Source organism: Dendrobium catenatum, unplaced genomic scaffold (genome assembly GCF_001605985.2).
Source record: "Dendrobium catenatum unplaced genomic scaffold, ASM160598v2 fragScaff_scaffold_716, whole genome shotgun sequence".
Taxonomy (NCBI): domain Eukaryota; kingdom Viridiplantae; phylum Streptophyta; class Magnoliopsida; order Asparagales; family Orchidaceae; genus Dendrobium; species Dendrobium catenatum.
In genome coordinates this window covers 19,750,158-19,777,663 of record NW_021319178.1, presented here as the reverse complement: position 1 = coordinate 19,777,663, position 27,506 = coordinate 19,750,158, and the positions used below count along the sequence as shown (strand labels likewise).

The 27,506-nt window shown below is 39.4% G+C and overlaps 1 protein-coding gene across 2 annotated transcripts in view; it reads right to left on the bottom strand.

The window, feature by feature from the left end:
* The window catches only part of LOC110107661 (protein disulfide isomerase pTAC5, chloroplastic), a 32,318-nt gene extending 6,943 nt beyond the window's left edge, over positions 1-25,375 (bottom strand). Inside the window, exons 1-5 of one of the 2 annotated variants that reach the window (XM_020837976.2) lie at positions 24,774-25,375; positions 24,577-24,672; positions 24,351-24,488; positions 662-905; positions 505-542 (exon numbers count right to left, since the gene is read on the bottom strand). In XM_020837976.2, the coding sequence (XP_020693635.2) occupies positions 505-542; positions 662-905; positions 24,351-24,488; positions 24,577-24,672; positions 24,774-25,346 (1,089 nt within the window). In that variant the 5' untranslated portion in view covers positions 25,347-25,375. The remainder of the gene's footprint in view (positions 1-504; positions 543-661; positions 906-24,350; positions 24,489-24,576; positions 24,673-24,773) is intronic. The other variant, XM_028696173.1, reaches the window with a different exon arrangement.
* Between the last annotated feature and the right edge of the window lie 2,131 nt (positions 25,376-27,506).

The following is a 27,506-nucleotide window of genomic DNA, read 5'->3' as shown; positions in this document are numbered from 1 at the left end:
TGTACAGTGAAGATAATCGGCCAGAAGTTTATATACCCGCGTCTTTTATAGTTTTCCCGCCCATTTAAGCGAAAAATAAATGTCAAATATCCAAAAAACCGCGGGTTTGGGTCGGGTCGTCGGGCTGCTACGTGGCGTAAATTTAATGGTGGCCGAACCTATAAAACCATTCGGTTAGAGGACGTAATAATTGTTCCTATCATTCATATACAACTTTAATATCAACTATATCACTCATATCATTCTATAAATTTTAATATTTCATTCCATGCACCCATATTTATTTTATGGGTGGTAGACATATAATATTAATGTTTTGGGCGTTAGATGCGTAAAAAGTGGTATGTATGTAAATCTCCCTCTTTGAAATTTGGGTTGTGTTATTGGAAATTAAAGTAATTGAGCATTAGTTTTGTAAATATACAAATTTAGGATGTTATACTTGTAATTTCCCCAAAATAAAATAATATAGAACGTAGTTGACAAGGAACAGTTCATATATACCTGTGGCTCAATATTTGGTTCTCCAGTCCCATCACACTCTGCATGAAGATTAAAGGTGCAGAATTTTAGCTTTGAAAGATAAAGCTAATGGCAAGTTTTGAAGTTAAATGTTAAAGAAGATATATACTGAATTTGAGTTGCAAAGTTCATCATAAACCTGAGCACATTAATCGGCCTTCTCCACGACAAGTGAGGCACCGAGTGGAAGATGAAGCCTTACTGGCTTCAGAAGGTTTATTTCTTCCCTGAAGCCTAGATGGTTCTTCCCACCGATTCTCTCCAAGTAGAAACACACGGTGTTGGGATATCCCTATTTCTGTATCACCAGCATCTTTGATCAATGTTTCCTGTATCTCTGCAAACTTCCTTACTGAAGCAATAGGTGCTCCATTGGTGCCGTCCTATGAGAAAACCAGATATAAATCACATAAACGAAGGCTAACTAATATGGGTTGATGTTTGCAAACTCAATAAGCTGAACCAAATAAAGTTCTGGCTAGTAAAAGTTTGATCCATTGATAAAACTTATTAAAGAGGATTTGGTATTAATGTAAAGCAAAATTAGAAGGGCAGGCGGATAAGCAGAAAAAAAATTTAAACAGTATGATGGGATTGGAAATTGGAGGACTGAAGCTTTGATACAATTGCTATCAGGTTGTTAATGCAGTAGAATATCGGGCAAACAATGAAATGATTGTATTCACACTTACAGGAAATCATAGTTTTGTATGTTCTGACAGTCGGAAATAATTATATCGCAAAAGCAAGGATAAAAAAGTAAAAATATTGCCCCAAAAATATTAACACACAAGACCCAAAAACTTACATGGGGATTAGTGAAGTGTGAGGGATTATTCTGTGCAGACACCGGACACAGAATACCATCTAGAGGCGAATCAGATGCATCCACGTCATCCAGTACCGAACAATACCGAGCTCGGTACCGAACAGTACCGAGCCGCGGTACCGAGTAGGGGGTGACGTGGTGCATTTTTATTGGGCTCTGGGTGGCGTTCGGCGTCCGCACAGAATAATTCCTCCTCATCTACATTCATGTTGGTATATAAAAACTTTTCAAACTAATATGAGAAAGTTTGTCACAATTTTATGTTCCAAACAATCTTCTAAGTTTTAGGAGAAGGGCAATAAATGGCCCAATGGCTTAGAAGAAACTGGGAGGAATTGATATGAAAAGAAAATAGATTTATATTCCTAGTAACAGCACTAGTAATATTCCAAAAGTTAGAAAATGATAACGGTGCTAAATTGCCTGGTGTAGGGATAGGGAAAGTGTTATTGCTCGAATGGACTTGTTAATGATGTAAAATCTGCATGGTTTGACTGTCACCGCTAGTTTTTGCCAAATTAACATCAGGATAAGAGAAATAGAAGTGTATTAAAATAGGATTTTGAAGAGAAAATGACTACTACCACGTCAGTTGACTGAGAAGGAAATGCTTGTTCAAGCTTATCTACTTCCAGAAATCAACTTTGGAATAGCAACGAAGATACATAAAAACAAAGTATTAAGTATTACGCATAATTAGGTAAGAGGGTGAATATTTTTACGATTGGCATAATGGCATGCAAAACTTATGCGTCAAAATTATGAGATTTTATTATCAATGACTTTAAATTCAGTTTTTGGTGGATCTATAAACAGTGTGGATATCGATCTTAGATGTCGCTTTGATTGTATAAGCTGTTAACATAAGTTTAAATTGGTGAAGTCACCACATCTATTCAATATACATCCAAATGTGGATCTCTCATTCGTGATATTTGGATTTTGGAATCATGAAAATTGTCGCATAAAAACCTTAACCTGATGGCAGAAGAGGTTCAATATCCAAGCATATTGATAGATCCACCCCATGTATATTTTACAACCAAATATTATAAGTAGTACTTTATTTTAATTTTTGACATTTAATCTTAAATCTAATTTTAATATGTTCAAAAAAATAAGTTAACGGTGTGATAGGAAATACTTGTAGATCTCAAATATTTCTATCAATAGAGACAAAATCAGCGAACAAACTCCCAAAATCTGAGGGAATATCACACCAAATAGTAGTTATATTGCAAGAATCAAACGAACAGAAAGAAGAATCAAAGCAAGATACAATTGATCCTCAATTCAAGATGAAGATGTTCTCTCTCAATCCCTAGACGATGAATCTGATAGGAAATACTTTTGTCACAAGTAATCCTATCCCAAATCAGTAAAAACCAATAGTAAAACTGCTGTCCACAGCGAGAAACGAGCAAGAAACAGGGAGAAATTGTGAGAAAACACAAGTAAAGACTTGTATTCCACTAGGTGCAAAGCAAGATAATCAAGATACAATTGTTCTTCGATCCGAGAGGAAGAACGTACTCTCCACAATCTCCGGCGATGCCAAGAGCCCAAAACGAAACCTAGATCTCAAACGAAAATTCCAAATTCAAGATGAGGAGCCAATCCCCCCAAAACTCCTAATTATACAAATTAATTATAACGGACAATAATAGACTTCCTAAAACATCCTCTCATTCAAAAATTTTCCCTCCCCCCATGCGTTTTAGCCGCTGTCTGGGCTCAGCGGATCCCGCTCCTGCGCGCGTTCCGCCTGGTTCCGCCCGACTTTGGGCCGTCGGGTGTAGAACCGGACCGGTCCAGCTGGGACCGGTCTAGGCGTAACAGAATCTAGAGCCCAAAACACACCATAGAACTCCAAGAGAATACAATAATCAACATAACCCTAACCCTAACATCTCATGCCTATTTAATAAATTAATTTCTAATTCAAAAACTCCCTCCCATGCATTAGCCACCCCCCTGCACCCCCCTTGCTATTTTTAGATCAATTCAATTTGTGGACCCCATTGTTTGGGCGGTAACAATATAGGAGACGATATTATTCCACCTCCAATAGTACCGAACTGACCCAGCAAGGGCCGGTTCCACCTGAATCCAAATGCCATTGCTCCAATCTTTTCATGTACCTCATAAGGTCCAAAGTACCTTGGGGCAAGCTTCTCATTTCTCCTGTTGGCGACAGTTTTTTGCCTATATGGTCAGAGCTTTAAGAACACCTTCTCCCCTACTTCAAAATGAATGTCCTTCGTATGCCCATATTCTTGTTTTTTTATAATTTGTTAAGCTCTCAATAGATGCCTTTTCAACTCTTCCAACACTCTATCCCTCTCCTCCAAATACTCCACTGAAAAAATTAGCGTTGTTATGCCCAAAGTACACTAGGTGAGGTGGATCCCTTCCATACAACACCTTGAAGGGTGCCATTTGAGAAGCCGAATGATAAGAGGTGTTGTACAATACTCCGCCCATGCTAGCCACTTGGCCCATAACTTGGGTTTCTCCGACACAAAACATCTGAGGTGGGTCTCCAAGCTCCTGTTGACCACTTCTGTTTGGACATCTGTCCGTGGGTGATAGGCGGTGCTCCTCTTCAACACTGTCCCTTATAGTCTGAATAACTCCCTCTAAAAGTGGCTGAGAAACACCTTATCTCTGTTAGATACTATAGTCTCTAGTATTCCAATGTAGCCTGACCACCTCTCTGATGAACACTGATACCATTGTCATTGCGGTATATAGATGGCGTAGGGGAATGAAATGGGCATACTTGCTCAAGTGATCTACCACCACTAAGATCCTATGTTGCACCGATACTCCTATTTATGAAGGCGTGCTGTATCCGATACACCGATACACGGATACGCCTCCGATACGCCACCGATACGTGTCGGATACGCAAAGCCGTATCCAATTAAAATACTATTTAATTTCAAAAGGGCACGCGTATCTGATATACGTGTCCGTTGAAAAAAAAAAGATGTGTTGTATTTACTTCCACGACTGCGAGCAAGGTTCTCTCATTTCTGAGATGGATTTGAGTCTCTTAATGATATGAGAATATTAGAAATTAATAATCTTTCACTTGATAAGCCTGAATTAGAAGCTATGGATATGTATTTGAAGATGATATAGAAGTTCAAAGAAAAACCACTGAAGAAGCTAATCATATCATTCCTTCTATTGAATAGTTGAAACTTCATGTGCTAGACAATTTATGTTTATGCTTTTGTTGTTGTACTAGACATTTAATACTTATATTTTAATATGATAAACTAAAGGCTACAAATGATGTTGTTGTCATTTTTTTTTTGTAATTTCAAATATTATGCTTTGATTGCTTTCTTAATTTTTATGTATGATTTATAAACTATAATGCCGTGTCCGCGTCGTACCCGTATCCTATTTTTTTAAGAATTGACGTGTCCCGTGTCCGTATCGTGTCGTATCTGTGTCGCCGTATCCGTATTGGTGCAACATAGCTAAGATCACTATGAGCCATTCTGATCGGGAAAGCCCTTCTATGAAATCCATGGAGATCTCCTCCCATACCCGACATGGTAAAGCCATCGACTACAGTGATCCTCCTGGAGACATGGCCAAATACTTGTTTCTCTGGCATACCTCGCATTTGGCTACCATCTCCTCAACATCCTTATGCATCCCCTTCCAGTACAGCTCTGAAGCTAACCTCCTGTATGTCTTTTGCACCCCTAAATGATCCCCAACAGCGTTCCCATGCAACTACTGAAAAAAGTGTGGAATGTGAACTGATGTTCGGGGCACACAAACCTCCCTTTATACAACCGTCTGTCCCCCTCCAATGAGTATCCCGGATGGCTACTCTCTTCCCTCAATAAATCGGCCCCGGTCTTTCCCAATTCCTCATCCCTGGCACTCTCCTCCTTGATGTCCTCCCAATCTAACATCAAAGGAATTGATACTTGCATAGCCTGCAACTCCCCCATACACCTGGACAAGGCATCTGTCGCCTTATTCTCTACTCCTGACTTGTATTGAATTTCAAAATCATACTCAACAATTTGAACAACCACCTCTAATGCTCCTCTGTCACTAACCTCTTCTCCAACAAATACTTCAGGCTCCGCTGGTCTGTTCTGACAATGAAATGTCTACCTAGCAAGTAGGGCCGCCACTTTTGGATGACTAAGACGATTTCCATCAACTCCCACTCATATACTGATTTCAGACTTGCTCAAGCATTCAATACCTGGTTGAAATAGATAATGGGTCGACGATTCTGCATGAGCATTGCCCCAAGCTCATACTGAAGCATCTGTCTCCACTATGAAGACCTGAGTGAAGTCTGGCAAAGCTAAGATTGATACAGTAGTCATAGCCTTCTTCAAACTCTCAAAATTTCTTGTGGCCTCCTCCCCCATAGGAACCCATCATTCTTCAACTGCTCTGTTAGTGGCCATGCTATGGTACTGTACTCTTTCACAAATCTCCTATAGCATCCTGTCAGTCCTAAGAATCCTCTCAACTCCCTTAGATTCTTAGGTAATGGTCATCTCAACATAGCCTCAATTTTTGATTGATCTCCTACCACCCCTTCTTTGAACACAATATGGCCCACATACTCCACACTGAATTGAGCAAAATAGCACTTCTGATGTTTCTGCAACACCTCTAGCACCCTTCTCACGTTCTCCCAATGTTCCTCCTCTGTCCTGCTATAAACTAGGATGACATCAAAAAAACACCAAGACAAATCGCCTGAGATAGGGCCTGAAGTGATGTGAAACCAGGAATTGATTGCGAGTATTAATAAATAAATTGTTGAGCAATGATAAATTAAATCTTAATACTTCGCGTAAATAGGTTCAAAGAAGTTCTTATGAAGAAGCTACGCAGACAATCGATCAAAAACTAAAGTTAGGTAATCCTTTAAAATAACAACAAATATAAAGTAATGAAATGACAAGTTCAACACAATCCACGGATTAACAAAGTGATGCGTTCACCTTGAGCTCCAACAGTCACTCTCTCAAGTTGGTAGGGTTCAACGGAGAAGCAAGATCAACATACTTATTGATGCCACCAAGAGAAGGTAGAAGCCTCGGGTAGTAGTCGTTGGAAAGGTAGCCAAAGTAAGAGGTGTAGGTGGATGATTGACAATGTACCAGCGACCCGGAAGGTTGTGCTTTTCAATTGAAAGGGTCACTTGATATAAAATGCGGCCCACGTATTCTTCCACCGAGTTGTCGAAGTTCGGATTGAAATTGAAGGAAGTGGATTGTAGGAAGTTGGTCCGTCCGTGGAATCTTCTATGAATCCGGGATCAATCTCTGAATCGGCCATTCATGCTTGCCTTGAGTGGGGAGCAATGAAGATTGAGTGATGGGAAGGAGTGGGAGCGGCGGTTTGGAGGGAGGTGATGGGGTCCGGCTGTGAGAGGAAGAGGGAGAGGGGTCGGGTAAGAGAGGGGCAGATGTTGACCTCATTTTTGTATGAGGTCACTTGGACTACTCTTGATCCTAAATCAATTTAATTTCCAAATTAATTTGAATTCTATAATCCTCCTAGAATCCTGACCTTAGGATCAATGCTAGGATTCTTCTAGAGCTTAAACCTTAGGAGCTACTCTAGATCCTAAACTTCTTCTAGACTCCAAGTTCTAGGAATTTCTTGGGCTCTAGGATCCTTCTAGATTCCTAACTTTGAGATCTATTCAGACCTTAGGATCTACCTAGATCTTAGGTCAATCAAGCCAAATCCAAGGTCCAAAGGTTTTGTCCTAAAGGCCTTTTTCATTGAAATTTCAAACATTTTGAAACCTGGTCAAATGACCTCCGATTCAGAGTCTGTCAGTTGCACACTGACGGGTAATGTCTCTGGAAGTAACCCTCAAAATTTGAGCCCATTCTGAGGTCTCTAACCCCAGAAACTTAATTGAAATCCAAAGGCTGTAAAACCTTCAAATATTTACAGCCCCTGCCACTAGACTTCACCTTGAAGATCTCTACCTTAGAGCCTTCACCAAACTTCTAGTCACTTCAGACCATAACCCTATATGTTGAACAATAACTAATTTTTCTGGACTCATTTCAGCCCCCAAGTGCATGACCCAAAATGACTAAAATACCCCGATAGGCTTCAAATAGGGATTCAAACAAATAACTCCGAATTGAATGCAACCACTTCCAGCAAGTTTCAAATATCAACCAAACCCGTTGGAACCTATCCCAGACCCTTGGCAACCTGGTTGACCAAGTCAATCTAATGACCCAATAGCCCATAAGCCCAAATGTATGTTTTAGCCTAATTGAGTTCCTGAACCTTCAAAACACATTCAACAAACTCAAAATTATATTTCAAACTTGTTGAGCCCAAAATTGACCCTGACCCAAACCAATAGTTGACCAAAGTCAAACTAAGCCAATGCGTTGGTCAAATTCGAACCATTATGAACCAATTCAATACATTCAATCAAATCAACCCATCCAACTCATACCAAACCAATCAAACTCTCAACAACATCTTCAAATATGTTTCAAATTGTTCAACCAATTGGGTCAAATCCATCGGAGTTTTGACTTAGTCAAAACCCAAAATATAGTCAAATTATCCATTCGAGCTAAATCAATGACTTTCGTTGGTGGATCAACTCATTCAAAGACATATCAAGCCCTTGATTCCCACTCTATTTTAGAGTTTCAAATATATCGAAGCCAGCAAGCCAAATCAATCCCATTTGACATTTATTAAAGTCATGAGGAACATGATCAAATCTATTTCAAACTCTCCATACCAAACTCAAGTCTCAATCCCATGACTTGGCCTTTTTTTAAAATCATTTACCACTCTTGAGCCACTTGGCTGCCACCTCAGCAGGTCAACGATGGACCATGACCAAGTCAACACATGGTCAACAAACCCTAAATACCAAATCTTTTATCTTGAGTTAATCCACTCATCTCCAGTAGCTTAAATAAGCCCTCCAAAATCTTCTCTAATGCTGTTTAAAACCCAGCTTAAGCTTTGGATTAAGCCCCAATCAGCCCCATGTGCAAAAGGCCAAAATCCACTTTCCACCTAAAGTGTCCTGGGCTGTCCTTTTCTCAGCCTTTCAACCCACTTCCCTGCCACTTGGCATACATCTAGGAGGTGTACCATAAATCCCAGCGGCCCATTTTATCAGACGTGGAAGTTCAATAGGGTAAAACGACTCAAATTGTAGCGTCATCTCCTTGGACCCTCTCGTCTCTCCTTCAAGCTTCTCTACTCGAGATATCTGACTCATTTTAAGCTCCCTCAGTAGAACTCCTCAAAATCCCACTTCAAATCCCGCCGGTCAAGTCCCTTTCCGGCAAGCTTCCCAAGGCAACCTATCCAAAGTCCGTCTGAGGAGACATAGCACTCGATCCGAGCTTTCAATCAAGGTGTCTTTCTAGCAAAATGAAGCGTGCACAGTCTACATTAATGCAAAAGTCCATAAATCGGTTCGACCGTTCCAAAAATCAGGTGAAAAATCAACCCCTAGTCTAGGGCACTTAAGTAAATAGCAGTTTATTCAAGAATATTACACTAAGATATTTAGTCCTACCATTAATTCTGTTCTTTTACTTAAATCTATATTAATAATTTCAATTATTTCATTGTCTGGATCGAGACGACACGCCATAAAAAGAGCTTTAGGGTCGTTTAGGTCTCAGTTGGCTCAGGTCTGTGAAACTCTCTGGACGTTGATCATCGTGTATCAAACGGATGAAGTTTCGTCATCTACGTTCGGTCCGACGCCTCTATCGATCGATGCTGAAATTCCTAGTCCGACGGCATCTGGGCCCTCGGATCCAGAAGTGCGTGACGAAATCCCACGCGTCCATCTCTCCCAGTGAGATCAGATAGCGGGATTGATCTGGACCGTTCGTTTCTAGAATCGCGGATCCAACGGTGAACGGTGTTTCCGACCTGATTTAAGTGATGCGGACCCCAGCGGCGCCGCCATGCATCATTTGCAAATGAATTCCCGCTGTTCTCTGCTCTCCGCTGGACGAATACGAGCCCGCCCACTGTTAATTAGATTTTAATTAAGGATTAAAAACCATCTAATTGCATTAACTTTTAGGAAAATCTATTAATAAAAATACAGATCAAAAAATCATATAATCATATCAACAATGCTCAGTTTCAGAGCCTATGTAATTTAAAAATAAAATATGCTTTAAAATAATTCTTATTATTTTACAGTAATTAAAATATAAACGATTAGATTATTAATTGTATTTAATTAAAAATTAAATCCAAATATTTGTCAAAACTCTAATAAAAAATATTTTAATCTATTCTGAACTTCCAGGAGAAAAGTTTAGGACTATTTGAGTAAATTTTTGAGATCAATGTGAATTATGTGTACTTAATATTGTGTAATTAAATTTTTATTAAATATATATTGGACATTTTGGAAAATTAAAAAATTCTTTTTTCTAGATAATTTGAAAATTAGTGATCTCTCAACCATTCAAAATCCATACTATTAATAACCTTTGAATTATTTAAAATTTAAAACATTATATATTAATATAGGCTTAAGTATATATAGTATATACCTTATATTTTAAAACTATTTTAAAATTATATTTATAATATATATATTTTTAAATCCTTGTAACCTTTGAGAGATTCCCTTTGAAATTTTAAGCATGGATTGAATTGTGAATAGATAGTCATTGGGGAATGATTAGTGAAGTGAATTAGTTTTAATCAGTTCACTAATCAAAACTTTATTATCTTAATTTTACCATCAATATTTGCATGCTTAGTTGTGCACACACATGCACTTAGTCTAGTCTCCTAGTTTAGGATTTGATGTTCTCTATGTGCTTATGCATGTTAGTCCAAGGGTTAGTGAAACTTGAATCAAACCATTCAACTTAGTGTCATTAAGGCAATAAATTAAGACTTTGATTAGAAAACTTAGAAAATCATTATAATTAGGATTCACTTCTCTTGATTGAAACTTTTCAAAACTTGAACTTAGTGACATGACAGCCTAGGAAGAATTTCACTGATTTAAAAGTCATTAAGCCCTTTAATTACCTAATTAGCTTAAAAACTCTAATTAACATTAAAACTCCGAAAATATAATAATCCAATTTAAACCCAAAAAATATGTATAACCCCTCACTAACTGACATTTAATCCAAACCATGAAAAAAAAAAAAATTATTTACAGCAAATTGTAAATTTAATTTAATTTTAAGAACAATTTTAATATTTAATTAATATAATTAATTAATAATTATTAAAAATTCAAAAATTTCCAACACTTGGAATCTCTCCTTAGGTCATTCCTGACCTTTGGAGTTGATTTCAAGAGTTGGACTCATTTGGACAAAATCAAAAAGCCCTTTAATTAAGGATTTTTCATATTAATAAAATACATCAAACTTCAAAATTCATAACTAATTCAAGGAAAATCCAAATTGACAAACTCACTTGCATTCAACTCATAATAGGTCCTATATTTATAAAAATTTAAATTCCAGAAAAAATAATAAATTCAAAAAGTCAACAAATCGGTCAAACTTGTAGTCAAAACTATGTTCAAACTTCAAACCTTTGTAATAAAATGCAGAAAAATCGATTTTTAACGTACTTACTTTAACTGATCGTAGAAGGTCTAGTATTTTAATAGAAATGCTAACATTCCAGAAAACACCCTTAATCAAAAATTCAACTTTTGACCCTTTAATTAAGTGATTAAAATATTCATAAAAACTTATAAAAACTTGAAATTCATTTTAAAACTCCAGAATTCATTAATTAACTTCTAAAATCAGTAATCAACCAATTTTGGATAAAATTCATTAACTTTTGAATCTTAATCAACTTAAGCTACTTAATTATACCGGGTACCACTGGGTAACCCAGGCCTACGAGGCTGTTAACTCAGCCCCAAGGAAGGTGAAATAAACTTCACGGCCTCGGTGTGAAACAAAGGTGGTTCCCAACAAATAATTAAATAATTGATTTTAAAAGATTTAAAATATTAATATTTAAATTCTAATTAAAAATCCCTTAAGCCTTTCAACCAATCAAACTTGAAACAACTTTAATTAATAATCCTATTTAGGACATATCAAAACCACACGACCTACCTCACACACTTTAGATGTTGTGCTAGGATCACCGACTCTAGTTTTAGGATAGGCCGGTGTTTTACTTTTTCTGCTGTGTGCCGGATTTTCGTAGCTTTCACTGCATGCTGTTTGCTAGTGTAGAATTGTTGTGTTTATTTACTTGCTTTCTGCACTCTGTGTTTGATTGTGCGTTAGACCTACCCATAGGCTAGGAACGAAGTCTATATATTTGTGCAATCTTATGCAGGTGGCCATGCTCATACAAGGAGCTGAAATTAAAGGGGGCGGTTAATAAAAAAAATAAAATATATAACTCTTTGCACAGGTACCTGCCGCGCTTAAGACCCCCTTTAAATAAAAAGAGCATGGCCAAGTGTGGCTAAAAAAAATGCATTTCAATTTTCTATATTATAACTGCTTGGGATTGAGTATATAACTGTTGATTATTAGGATAACCCTGCAGGATCGAGTCTAGATTTTTTTTTTTAATTGAGATGTAAATTTGATTGTATAAAGGTTGTAATTGTTTAAAATGATTTGAATTTGGGATATTCGATCCAATTTGAATTCCAAAGAGGTGAAGACATCCCTAAAGGGGAGAGTCTTCTTCCATTTGGAAGTCAAATTAGGATCTCTTTCAAATATCCAAAGAGGAAAGATAACACCCCAATTAAAGGGGAGTTTCTTTTCATTTGGGTATCCGGAACCGACGAATCAAGATGTTCGTGAGAAGACGAAGAAATGGACAACGAGAAGAATCCCAAATTTCAAATTCATTTAATTTAGGATTAGAAATCCGGGTTGTAGTCAGTGGTGCCCGGCCACTTTAATTTCTTGTAATTTTTGAGATGTAATAATAAGTGGCACTTGCCATATGGACATTCAATTTGATAAATTTAATTGATTTGTTTAATTTGATTGCGCATTAGAACTCCTGCTTTTCTAGTCTTTTTATTTGCATGCCGTATTTGGTTTGACCTGGAATTCGAATTTAGGCTCTTAGGGGTCTGTCAAAAAAAAATTCTTCTACTTCAATTAAATAAAAATTTTAAGATAAGATAGCAACTCTAAACGGTCCTAAGAAGTAAGCTCGGACTCGCCGAGGGTTTTTCATGCATACATATTATACCTTCTCTTCCTTGTTAGGCATCTCCCCGCCTGCGGGTTCTGGCAGACCACCTGGCCTATGAGGGTGCCGATCTGTCAAGGGGATGTTATGCAATCTCTAGGATAAAACCTATTTTCTAAGCCAAAGATTTTTAAACTGCTACATATTGATTTTGCATTCAATTGAGTCAATTAGCATGCATCGCATTAGTAACAAATTTAAAAGAGTCTAATATTTAATTGCATTTATTTAGACATCAAAAACCCAACATAAGTCAAAGGGGCCAATTAGGATCTGCTCTAGATGTCGGCCCTGTTCTCAAAACTTTTCTTAAATAACGTCCCTACCACTCTACAAAAAGACCGGACTCATATTTTGAAATCGTTTAGGTGGTTTAGCTGGCTCCCCAATCCAGGCCGGGGTAAGACCAGATCCGCATTGCACTAGCTAGGTTCGGGGTACTAATTTCGAGTGCCCAATTTAGACTTAGGTTCTGAGGCTGGCTCGGGCCATAAGACCTCAACTTCTGGGATTTGAATCCCACTTTCTAATAAAATTGACCATTCAAACTAAAAAATTTCTTTCAATCAAATATAAACCCAACACTTAGGATAGATTGGAATGTTTCTGAAGTAATTCAGAATCTCAAAACATCCCCTACTTCTCTTCCCTTGATTTCAAAAATAAGTGTTCAATCTTGAACCAATCCCATTTGAATTTCTAACCCTTTATCTCCTTTGATATCTAGCTTTGAAATCTTAAATAAAAGTTATATCGCTATTTTAATCGAGAGTTTTCGTAGGAAAACTTCTAATTTTCCTACGATGTAATTAACTACGAGGGCTTGCGCTCGTAGGAGATTTGGAAACCCAGATCCAATTTTCTAAAATTGAAATTTTCAAAAAAATCCCTAACTAATTATTTTTGGGAAAAATACAACAATCATTATCGTCATTCTCAAATGATCGAAAATGATTGATATTTTCTTTCTTCGGAGAGATATATCAATTATTATCGTAACTTTGATTATGAAATTAATGATTTCCTATCCAAGTTAGCATAGTCAAATGATTTTGAATTTTGACTACGATAATTTGGATAGTTTTAAAGTTTTGGAATATGAACCAATTAGTGAACAATATCTTCTCCATATGAGATGATATATTGTTCCTAATGTTGTGTTAGATTTCAAAATTAAAGTTTGAATTTAATATTCCCAAAAATAATTAAATATTTTCAAAATTAATTATATATTTAAATATACTTTTCAATCAAAACAGCAGATTGGGGCTTAGCAAGGATTAGGTTGGGTGGGGAAATCTGAAATTAATTTCATATTTTGGAATTAATTAGTGGAAGGGAAATTTGAATTTGAATTCCAAATCCAAAATTAGGTAGTGTTAATGTGAGGAGAGAAGAAAGAAAAAAAAGGAAAGGGGATTAATAGGGGAGCCGGCGGCATGTATAGAGGAAGAGGGGTTTCGGGAGGGAAATTAATGCTCCTTAATGCATTAACTCACTTTAGGAAAAAGGTGAAGAAATCCAATCTAATTTAATATTAAATTAGATTCAAAATTTGAAAAACTTTCCTAATTTGGCATAGTCAATTTAGGAAGGTTTTGAAATTCAAAATTTGAATTTCAAAAGGATGAAATCTCTTCCCATAATTAAGTGGATTGAATTAGGAAAGTCTTAATGGGGATTGAAATCAACATTAAGGAAAAAGAGCAAGGGGTGGCCGGCGGTGGGGGTTGGGGAATTTGGCTTGGTCGGAGTTTGGAGCAAGGGGAGGGGAAAGCCGGTGGTTGAGGGAAGATAGGGAGGGGATTGTCGGCGGTATAGGGAAAGAGGGAAGAGGAAAATGAAGACTAAAATAAAAGAACCAAGAACTCACAAAGAGATAGTAGAACCGCGAACCTTAGAATCCTCCAAAGGTTGACGGGTATTGCTTTCACCCACCTAGGGTTTCTCCTCTCAAGAACTCACTTAGAGATCAAGCAAAGAAAACTGAAATTTTATTCATAATTCATCATTCCAATACAATGCAAGAGGCCTTCTATAAATAGGCCCAAATGAAAGAAAAACCGAAAAGACTAAAGTGCCCTTGGGCTATAACATAAACTTAATTTTCCATAGGGGGAAAATGGGAAAACTCAAATGCAACATAATACATAGAATAGAAAATACATCAAAAATACAGACTCTGAATCGCAGTCATCGATCTACAATTCCTCCAACGATACAAATGTTTGAATCTCTGGCAAATGTCCTCATAATGAACACTTTGTTCATAAGCGATTGAAATGTGGCTGGAGCATTAGTGAGGCCAAAAAGCATCACTAGAAACTCATATTGCCCCTCATAAGTCCTGAAAGTAGTTTTTGGCACATCTTCTTTCTTCATTATGATATGATGATATCATGATTTCAGATCTATCTTCGTGAACATCATTGCCCCACTTAATTCATCCAATAGTTCATCAATCACTGGTATAGAAAACTTGCCTGACACAGTTTTCTTATTGATCTCCTTATAGTCCACACAAAACCTCCAGCTGCCATCATTTTTCTTCATCAGTAATATTGGATTAGAAAAAAAGACTGACACTGGGTCTGATAATTCCTGCCTCCAGCATCTCTCTAATCAAATTTTCAATCTCATCCTTCTGAAATTGAGGGTATTTATAGGGCCTCACACTGATGGGCGACACACCTTCCCTCAAGGTGATAGCCTGCTCCTGCTCCCTAGGTCGTGGAAATCCTTAGAAGGCTGAAATACCTCCTGGAATTGTTGGATCAACGGCTATATGGAGAGGAGTATGTCTCCTCCCTCCTACCAATCTAACTCCCTCCAATTAGTGCAGCTCCACCAAATAGCCTTCCCCTACCTCCTGGATATTCCTCACCATGGTTTTGAGTGACACCATGATTTTGGATAGTCCTGCATCTCCCCTGATCACCACCTTTCTTTCATCCACCCTCAGCTCCATCGTGAGTGCTCCCCAATTGATCTTGGTGTCCCCCAAGGTCTGCAACCACTTCATCCCCAAGATGACATATGTACTTCCTAACTCCAGTGGAAGAAATTCCTCTCTCACTTGAATCCCCTGGATGATCAACACGACTTCTCTACAGATCCCCTGACCTTTCTCCACCTTCCCTGTACCTATCATCACCCCATAACAATCGGTGTCCACCAATTTCACTCACAGTTGGTCGACGACCTAAGTGGAAATGAAATTGTGGGTAGCCCCACTGCCGGTCAAAACCACCACCTCTCTGTCCCATATCTCCCCTTTCACCTTCATGATATGATTCATGGTGAATCCTACCACCGAGTTTAGGAAAACATACTCCAGATCCAGATGCATTTTCTCCTCTCTCTCTCGCCTCCCTCCTCAATTTTCTCGTCATCACGGATGGTGAGAACCTGAAGAGTTCGATCCCTATACGTATGCCCTAGAGTATACTTCTCATCACACCTGAAACACAACCCTTTTGCCCTCTTTCTCCTGCATCTCCTTCTTTGTCAGCCTCTTAAAATTTCCCCCGCTCCCTCCTACTGTCTTCTCCCTGGTGGTCTCACGAAATCCTCCTATTGCAGAACCCTTGGGTGCTAAGTGGGTGTTCGTCATCCTGTAAGTGCCTCCTGAGCTGCTGCACATGGTTCTCTTCTATAGATTCTTCTAATTTTTCACTTCCTGTGCCAACTTCATGGCCTTTCCAAAGTCATGAGGCATCATAACTTTCACCACCACTTTGATCTCTGCCTTGAGCCCCTTCATGAAGTTTCCCTCTAATGCAGTCTTTGATAATCGCTCCACCTGACTGGCTAGTTGCTCGAACCGCTCCCGATAGTCTGCAACTGATCCGTCCTGCACTAATGCAAAAAATTGCTTATATTAGTCCCCTCCCCTATCGGTTTGGAAATGTTCTAACAAACAGTCCTTGAATGCTCTCCAACTCCATATAAGTCTCCTTTGGTCCCTCCATTGGAACCGTGACAACGTCTTCCCCTCAAAACATAGGCCTGCTGCTGTCAGTTTCTCCTCATCCGCCAATCCATTGACGGCGAAATACCTCTCCACCTTGTAGATCCATCCATAAGCGTCATTCCCTTCAAAAACTGGCATCTTCAACTTCCTCACCGTTGGCTCTCTCCCATTTCCCCGTATTCCTTCATAATTTCCCCTCTCCCAAGTGTTTTGCTCTCCCCATGTCTCTCGATCTTTCCTTACTAGTTCATCTTCAAACCCCTCTTCACTTTCTTCCCTCCTTTCTCCAAAATCAGCACCCCCTTCTACCATAATTTCCCTCTTTTCTCTCCCAACCAGCACCCCTTACTCCTTGTTCCCTATTTCCACGCGTCTCTACGCACCTTTCCCCTTTCTCATCAATTATTTCTACATCGTTTTCCCTCCTACAAAAATCAGAATTCGTAGTTCTTCCCATTGGCCCCTTTGCCTATGATGTCACCATTTGGATTTGATTTTCCAATAACTTCTTCACCATCAAATGAATATCGAAAAATTTGTCTTCCACGGATGAAACCTTGTCTTCTACGGATGAAATTTGACCCTCCACCATGGCTTTTATTTGACTCATCTCTCATTCATAATGTTCTTCCAACGCATCTACCTTTTTGGCCGCCATCAAAACTTCTGGATTTTGATCCAAAAATCAATAAGAATTTCTTCCACCGAGCAAGGATCCCCTGCTGAAATTCAAAAAAAAAAAAACAGCCCACAAGGGTCCTAGACCAGCTCTGATACCAATTTGATAGGAGATACTTGTAGATCTCAAGTATTTCTATCAATAGAGACAAAAGCAGCGAACAAACTCCCAAAATCTGAGGAAAAATCACACCAAATAGTAGTAGTTCTATTGCAATAATCAAAAGAATGGAAAGAAGAATCAAAGCAAGATACAATTGATCCTCTATTCGAGAGGAGGATTGTTCTCTCCCAATCCCTAGACAACGAATCTAGAGCCCAAAACACACAAGAGAACTCCAAGATAATACAATAATCAGCATAACTAATCCTAGTATCCCATGCCTATTTAATATAGCAATTTCTAATTCAAAAAGTCACTATAAATTTTGGACGATTATACATGGAGACTATACAGAGACAACAAGATATTTTACCAGAGAACAGTAGGTCGGCTTTTCATGTGCAAGGTGGGGATTAGATAGGTGGTTTTAATCAACGGTTTTGGAAAATTTAATAGCACATGGCTACTCCATTACCTTAAAGTGAAAACTGTCTTTATTACCTCCTTTCAAGCTTTGGGGTGAGGTTAAACCACCAGCTTGCTTCTTAGAGTTGATATATGTGTGTTGGAAGAGCTTTGGTGAAGATGTTGGCCAATTGATCTTGAGAGTTGATATGAACTACTTGTATCTCATGTGATTTAATGTGTTCTCTTATATAGTGATAGTCGATCTTTATGTGGTTTGTGCGAACATGAAAGACAGGGTTGTGGGCCAAGGCATGAACGGATTTATTGCCACAATATAGATCAGTTGGTTGGGGTGTTAGAATGTAAAAATCATGAAGTCTGTTGTTGCGGCGACAAGGCCTTTATATTTTGCTTGTATATATGACTAAACAACTATTGGTTATTTTTTAACACTCAAGGAGATGAGTGCGAAGCCTAGGTAGGAACAATATTCAATGTGATGCAGTGCAACCTTGAGAACCGGACTATTGCAGCCATCGGATGCAGCCATCTCACATTTCAGATGCACATTCCACGACTACGCCTTTTTCCTAGTTTCCATTAGCTACTAACCATTTTCGTCTTTTAGCTATATTAGTATCATGGGTTTTTATTTTACTTTTCATTTTCTGGTATCGGTTTAGTAAGGGAGGCAAGTATACCCATATATATAGTGAAAATCAGAAAGAGAAGGTAGAAAAAAAATATACTACAGTTTTACAGAGGAATTCCCTTCCTTGTTGCTTCTTTTTCTGTTTCATTGTTTTTCTTGCAGGTTCTGGGTACTCTTGGTGCAGGTAGCACATCAAGTTGGTATCAGAGCGGTTCTTCCTTGCGAGGCAATGGCAGATGGAAATCCTCGCAATACGCTTGGCGACGACCATAGCGTAGAGGCCCTGTGGAGGGAACAAACCAAATTGGCTCGGCAGCTGGAGGAGCTTAACGCCAGTTTCAACAGGTTTACAGTAGAAGTCCGGCAAGAATTGCAACTTAATCGGGGACGGGGTCCGGAGAATCCAGTGGCTAGGCGCACTGCACCGGAACCGATGTATCCTGTGCGCGGATTGGGACGGAGAAGACAAGAGAATCTGGCTGAATCAGTCGGATGAGAAGAAGACATTGATCCGCAGCAGCGATTTGACTCTTCCGACTTCGATAATGATAATGTCGCATTGCAAAATGTGCATAGGCAGACACGGGATCACTATCAGAGGCCTCATGGTGAGTTCCGTATCAAACTCAACATCCCCTTCTTCAACGGCAGACTGCATATAGAAGATTTCCTTGATTGGGAGAGGGCTGTTGAGTCCTTCGAATATATGGAGATTTCGGTTGAAAAACAAGTTAAGTATGTTGCGTGTAGATTAAAAGGGGGTGCGAGTGCATTGTGGCAACATCTTCTGCAGTCCCGACAGAGGGAAGGAAAGGGGCCAGTCCGCAGTTGGTTTCGCATGAAACAACTGCTGAGGGGGCATATGTTGTACATATAGTACTAGCATTGTACGCAAGGGAATCGTAATGTCACTGATTACACCGAGGAATTTTACCGTTTAAGTGCGAGAAACAACCTCAGTGAATCAGAAAACCAGTTGGTGGCGCGGTATATTGGCGGATTGAAGGATAATTTGCAAGACAAATTAGAATTAAATTCCGTATGGTCACTTTCGCAGGCTGTTAATTTCGCCATCAAGACTGAAATGCAGACGACTCGACACTCTCCAAGCTATTCCAGTCACCGGCAAGCAGTAGAGCCCTCCGGCGATCAACGAATTGCTACCCCTGTGAGTAAGCCGCAGGTGGTAAGTTCGGGAACCGATCCCAACAAAACAGTAACAGGAGACAACAAGGGTGCCATGCCAAAACCAGGAAGTAATCCTTACTCAAAGCCAGCCACTTACAAATGTTTCCGATGCTTCCAGCCGGGCCACAAATCTAATGAGTGTCCCTCTCGACCCCGCATTCAGTTGGTAGAAGGGGAAGCAGAAAGTTCTGAAAATCAAATTGATGATGATGGTGAAGCTATAGTTGAAGAGCTGGAGGTGGATGAGGGAGATGTGGTCATTTGTGTCTTGGAAAGATTATTATTGGCCCCTCGTCAACCAGTTAAGTCACAAAGGAATGCCATCTTCTGCACCCGATGCATGATTGAGGGTAAAGTCTGCGACCTTCTTATTGACAATGGGTGTACGGAGAACATTGTCTCTCATTCACTCATTCATGCGTTACAACTAAAGACTCAAAAGAACCCCCAACCTTACAAGATTGGCTGGATCAAAAAAGGTATGGAAGTAACTGTGACAGAAATGTGCCATATTACATTTTCCATCGGGAAACAGTGCATGTGCGAAGCTCTGTGTGACGTCATTGATATGGACGTCGGGCATGCTATTTTGGGCAGATCATGGCAGTACGACATTGGGGCTACCTATGATTGCATATTAAATACATATTCATTTGAATGGAAGGGTAAGAAAATTCGGTTACTACCGTTCAGTCCCGATTCTAAAACGAATAGTAATGAGCCTAATTCAGCTCTTCAGTTGGTGGGGGGACGTGCTCTATTAGCCACGGGACAAACAGAGAATGAAATCATAGCCTTAGTAGTGACGGATACACAGCCAGAATCGCTAGTTTCGGTAACGCCTGACTCTGTTCGAACTTTGTTGAAACGGTTTGAAGACCTTGCACGAGCTGAAATTCCGGAGGGACTTCCGCCTTTGCGTGATATTCAGCATCAAATAGAATTTAATGCTGGAGCAATACTCTCAAATCTTCCCCACTATAAGATGAGCCCCAAAGAACACGCAATATTGCAAGAAATCATTGACGAACTCCTGGAAAAACAGCTCATTCAACCAAGTCTGAGCACGTGTGCTGTCCCGGCCTTGTTGGTGCCCAAGAAAGATGGCCAGTGGAGGATGTGTATAGACGGTCGTGCAATCAATAAAATCACAGTCAAGTACCATTTTCCGATCCCTCGCATTGATGAACTCTTGGACAAATTAGCCGGAGCAGAGATCTTTACTAAATTGGACCTCAAAAGCGGATACCACCAAATTCGAGTTCACCCGGGAGACGAATGGAAGACCGCCTTTAAAACACGCCAAGGGCTATATGAGTGGCGGGTTATGCCCTTCAGATTGTGTAATACTCCGGCGACATTCATGCGGCTAATGAATGAGGTACTAAAACCTTTTCTCGGAAAGTCATGTGTGGTATACTTTGATGATATACTTGTTTTTAGCAATTCATTGGATTCCCATTTGCTTCACCTAGCTGAAATTTTTCAAGTTTTGAGAGCTCATCGGTTATTCCTTAATCTGTCTAAATGTGAGTTCGGCACCTCTCAAGTGTACTTTCTTGGCTTCATTGTATTTGCCCGCGGCGTGGCAGTAGACCCGCGTAAAATTGCGGCTATTATGGAATGGCCTACGCCAAGGTCATTGTTTGATGTGCGTAGTTTTCACGGACTCAAAAATTTCTACAGACGATTCATACAGGGTTTAAGTATACTCACGGCACCAATTACAGATTGTTTGAAGCTAAAGACTTTTGTTTGGGGCACAGAACAGCAGCGAAGTTTTGAGTGCATTAAACAAACATTCAAAATTTAGCTCTAGGGCTTGCCTTGCCTGATTTTAAGAAGCCCTTCCTAGTAGAAACGGACGCCTCCGCCGTAGGAATTGGAGCTGTATTATTGCAACTCGATAAACCCATAGAGTATTTCAGTGAAAAGCTTAGTCCGAGCAGGCAAAAATGGACAGTTTATGAACAAGAATTGTACGCCGTCGTAAGAGCTCTTAAGTATTGGGAACATTATTTGCTTCACCAAGATTTTGTTCTACGCAGCGATCACAAATCGCTTCAATACTTAAACAGTCAAAAGACGATAAATCGCATCCATGCGAGGTGGATATTATTTTTGCAAAAATTTACTTTTGTATTGAAGCATAAATCAGGCCAAGCCAATCGAGTTGCTGATGCTCTTAGTAGAAGAGTGGCGCTGATTACACAGCTGCAGACCGAGATCATAGGCTTAGACTGCTTGAAGGATCTATATGATGAAGATGGGGATTTCGGCCACATATGGAGACAGTGCAGCAACTCAACACCACTGAAAGATTTTTCTATAAGGCATGGGTTCTTATTTAAAGGAAATTTGCTGTGTATTCCCGATTCCTCTTGGTGCCAGCAAATTATTCGGGAAGCTCACGGAGGCGGTTTGGCAGCGCATTTGGGTAGAGAAAAGACTTTTCAACAACTACAAAGCAAGTTTTATTGGCCCTGGCTACACAGAGATGTCTTAAAATTTGTGGAGCGATGCTCTATCTGCCAAGAATATAAAGGAGTGGCTCAAAACACTGGTTTATACATGCCTCTTCCTGTACTTGACTCCATTTGGGAGGATATCAGTTTGGATTTTGTACTGGGATTGCCTAAAACAAAGCATGGAGTAGATTCTATTTTGGTGGTTGTTAACAGATTTTCGAAAATGGACATTTCATAGCATGTAAAAAGACTTTTGATGCAGTCAATGTGACTCGAATATTTTTTAAAGAGATTGTATGCTTACATGGCGTACCTCGCAGCATTACTTCTGACTGAGATGTGAAATTCATTAGCCATTTTTGGCGAGATTTGTGGAGTCGCTTACATACGGAGCTTAAACTTAGCTCGGCTTATCACTCCCAAACCGACGGTCAGACTGAAGTGGAAAACCGTACATTAGCTAATATGTTACGATGCCTAGTGTAGAACCGACCGAAACAATGGGATGAAGTTCTTGGTCAGGCAGAATTCGCATACAATTCCATGACCAACTGCTCAACGGGGCGCTGCCCGTTCAGTATTGTGTACACAAAGCCACCAAATCATCTCATAGATGTTGCAGTTTTACCTAAATGTCGCACAACTGTTGCAACAACTTTCACGGAACAACATGCCTCAGTGCTTCAAGAGGTTAAAGCAAAGCTCCTGGAATCCAACAACCATTACAAGCAAGCAGCTGACCTTCATATAGCGCAAACAGGTATTCAAACCAGGGGACCTCGTTATGGTTCGTTTGCGCAAGGAGCGTTTTCCCGCTGGTCAATATTCGAAACTCAGTCCTCGCAAGATTGGACCAGTTCCTATAACTAGGCGCATTAATGATAATGTGTATATAGTTGATTTGCCTCCAAATATACACACACCATCCACTTTTAATGTGTCCGACATTCACCCCTATCAACCCTCAGAGGGAACAGATTTACTCAACAGTGGTAATGTCGACTCTTGTTAGCAAGAGGGAACTGATGCAGTGCAACCTTGTGAACCGGACTATTATAGCCATCGGATGCAGCCATCTCACATTTCAGATGCACGTTCCACGATCATGAGCGGAGGGAGGGGGGGGGGCAAGGGGGGGCACGTGCCCCCCTAAAAAAATTGATTTTTTTTTTAATCTCAATACAAAATTAAGTTGGTAACTTCAAAAATTAATTCGGAGACTATATGAACTCCGATTTCAATAAACTTACAGTCGAATTGAACCTCTAAAAAACACAAACCTAACGACACCAAATTCAACTCAATCCGAACCAAAATGACTCCAAATCAAAGACCCGAAGCATATTTGGAAGGTTCAAACCATAACTTGGATTAACAAATGGTTTCCAAACATAACATGCTTATAGTCGAATCGAGCGGCTAGACAAGACGAATCCAACGAGCCCAAGATCGCCAAATTATGATATCACTACGCCTTTTTCCTAGTTTCCATTAGCTACTAACCGTTTTCGTCTTTTAGCTATATTAGTATAATGGGTTTTTATTTTACTTTTCATTTGCTGGTATCGGTTTAGTAAGGGAGGCAAGTATACCCATATATATAGTGAAAATCAGAAAGAGAAGGTAAAAAGAAATATACTACAGTTTTACAGAGGAATTCCCTTCCTTGTTGCTTCTTTTCCTGTTTCATTGTTTTTCTTGCAGGTTCCGGGTACTCTTGGTGCAGGTAGCACATCACAATGGTGGAGCAGCGATTGTTGGTATGATAGCCCAATTTGAGTCAAAGGAGGATATAAGTGTGAGAAGACCTTTGGTGATCGGAAGACCAAAGTAGAGCGTTCTTTTAATGTAATGGAATAGTCATTTGAGTAGATGAAAATGATGTTGTAGAGGATCGTGCATGTGTTGACTTAGTTGATTGACGGCTAATGAAATATTTGGATGAGTGATGGTGAGGTATTGGAGTGAGCCAGTGAGGTGTCTATAGGAAACAAGGTTGAAGGAAATGTGGTCGGTTTGTATGTGTGGTAGCTTTTTTCTCATGAATTTCTGTGCCACACATCCTCCGACACTAATCATGCCATGTTCGTCACCATATGAGCCGCATGAATAGGAATCCCAGTATGTTCAACATTCAAAAAGCCAGAAAATGATAACATAACCGAATCGCTCGGTGCAGCAATGGGAAAGAATTACTTGCAGGTATTTAGTTACCGTAATTTGAACTGTGGCATCCAATTAAATAATTGCAAACAGGAAATCCTAATCAGTTAGGTACTTACCTTCCTTTCCACTGGTGTCGTGTTCTCTCTCTCATCTGCACCTCCTTTTGTATTAGAATCATTCAAATACAGCTCCACAAATAACCTTTCCAAAAGCTCTGAAGTCATAATCCCATTTTCTGTGGCTCCCAGTGAAGCCTGTAATACCAAAGTTTTCATGATCCAATTCTCTAGGAAGAACAGGACACTAGAATATTTGATTTTAAAGCCAGCAGAGATCACTCACTTGCCAAGTTTTAACAGCACGGTCTGTTCCAGTGGAGAAGCTGGAGTACTCCATGTCATCTTCACCAGAATAAAATCCCAACCTTTGCAAAGCCTCCTGCATCATTGTAGACACCCTAACTTAGTTTTGAGCAAACTATTTTTTAAGCAATCCTTGAGATACAGACAAATCCCGAAAATTGCAAAAATCACGCAAACCTGCATCTCTCGTACGTCCTCTCCCTCTGATCCCATCCTCAGAGTTTTCCTCTCCTTCTTCTCATTGACAACCTTGTTCTCCTTTAGCACCTCCTTCTCCCCCTCCTCCTCCGGCACCCTTATCCCCTCGTGAACCATCTCCTTCACCACATCTTCCTCAACTATAATCTTCTCAGCTCCAGCAATAAGACGCCGCTCCTTCGCCGCAACCAGCACCGCCTCGACGGCATCAGCGAGCGGGGAACGTTCGCCCTCGAGGGCATCGATCCGGAGCCGCAGAGCCGCTATCTCTCTAAGAAGAGCTTCGCGCTCGGAACTCCATCGAAGCTCCTCTCGGAGCCAACGCTGCTCTTCTCGAAGCCACCGTTGCTCTTCGCGGAGCCATCGTTTCTCCTCTTGCTCCCATGAGGAAGAGGAGGCGAAGGTAACGACAGTAGTAGAAGAGGACGAAAAGCTACGATTAGGGTTTCGGAGAATCAGAAATGAGGTAGGAAAAGTGGATTTGGCCGGAGAGTGGTGGTGGCGGGTGAGGAGATTGGGATGGGTGCGGGGCGGCAGACTGGCAATAGCCATCCGCAGGAAAACTGACGGTTGGGAGATTTTTTTTTTTTAATTTTATTTTAAGGTATTGTTAACAACTTTAAATACTTCTTTCTGTGAATGGATCATCAGTCTATTCGCTAATATTTGCATCTTTATAATCACAAAATTTAATCAATTTACTGCTCATCTTTTATAAAATTTATTAAAATTTTAAAATTCAATAAACTTTAAATTAAAGTATGATTAGAATTTTAAAATTTTTACGAAGAATTAAAATAATCTTCAATTATATTAAAAGATTTTGAATTCCCCCATAAAGATTTGATGGATTAATATAAATTTTTAATATATTTGGGAATCATTTTTATTTTCATAAAAAATTAAAAGATCATTTTGATTTTTTTTTCTTTAAAATTTTTAAAAATATATATTATTGATTAATATACGAGCCCGACCCAATCTTGGCATAATTTTTTTTTTTGAAACATTTAGGCCAATTAAAGCAGACTCACACACACGTCGCATACATAAAACTCAAACCCATGACCTAGGCTACCAACTAACAGACCAAGATGAGCTATGTCTTAGCACTGCTTTGGACTTAACTATATCGTGTCAAGTACTGTTATTTAATGAAGACATCATGTGAGGGTTGAGATCTTCAAGCTTTTAGCAGAAGAGGATTTCTTCTAGATTGCTTAACAGCTTTTGTAACTATTTTCTCTTATAGTAGTTAGGGCATCTCCAATCGAAGAACCTATTTTTACTTCAAAATACAGTAAAAGTCATATCAAATAGTAATTCATTTCCAACCAAATTTTATTTCTAATATCGAAAATAATATTATGTGTATATTCTTTATCATCTCTATTTTTATATTTATTTTCAAGCATACCCTAATATTTATCAGAAAAGATTTTTGAATAATGAGACATCAATATTCACATCGCACGGTTCACAATCGAGATAAAAAGCAAAAATGTGTTTTCATTTGCCATGTGGGTGGATGTTGTCCGGAGCTGCAAACGATCGAATGACGTTCGGTTGAAGATGCTCTTACGTTGTTGAGTTTCAACTTTAATAACTATCATTAGTTACATGTTTTTAGGTAGGGTTCGAGTGGTTGGTAGGCGAACACGGTTGGGAACCCTCCGTCCCGGTTTCAAATCCCTTCTACTACAGCCTTGCCTCTTCAATGGGGCAAAGCAAGTGCGGGCTAGATGCCGATGGGTGGCCTCGCTAGGTTTTGCCGATGAATTTGTTAGGCTGCCAAGCACTCCCTTTGAAGTGGCAGCGGGTAGATTTCCCGGTTCCAAAAAAAAACATATTTTTAAGTTGTTGTAATGCAGTTAGTGTAAAAACTATAATTAATTACAGGTTGTTGTAATATCATAATTTGTAACTACATATGATATGTTTTATGATATTATTTACATTTTATCTGATTAACCACAAAATTTTCGGGCAATTCAAGAAACCTACAGCATTCAAAATCAGGGTTGATGAGTTCAAATAAAAATTTGTGTTGAGTAGATTTTGATTATTCTAAGGATTGGTTTGGGACGATTTTCTAACTGTTTCTTAAAATAAAATTTTTGTATAAAATTTATAATTTTTGTACGTAAGCGTCTCCAAAGAAGCCTAAATTTACAGTGAAAATAAGAATATTATTTGTGGTTTGGACTTCTATGTAAAAAAAATAGAATATATGACAAAGAAATGAATCTGAGTATGTCCTTACTTGCTCTGGGGTTTCATTTGGCTACTTGCTTATGTTACTGTGCAGGCAGTGGTGGAGCCAGAAGTTTTATTGAGGAGGGGCCTAAATTAAAATAGTTATGTTTATCGTCTCATTACGGGTGTCAAGAGGACCTATAAGATTAAAATTAAGAATGTAGATAACATGGCCTTTTGAGCTTAGAAGACATAAATATCTGTCACGGGTAGGGGTGCAACCAAGTCAAGCTGGCTTCGAGAGCTCAACGAGTCGAGCTTGAAACACGCAGTTTACTAGCTCGAATGGCTAATACAGCTTGAGCTTGAACACTCAGCTGCTGTCGACTCGATAGCTTCGATCGAAGTAAGCTACGAACCACAAGAAGCGAGAGAGCGACACTTGCCGCCGCGAGAGCCAAGTCACAGACACAGAGACTTCGCTGGCAGGAAGCGAGAGAAAAGATGTGGGGCTAT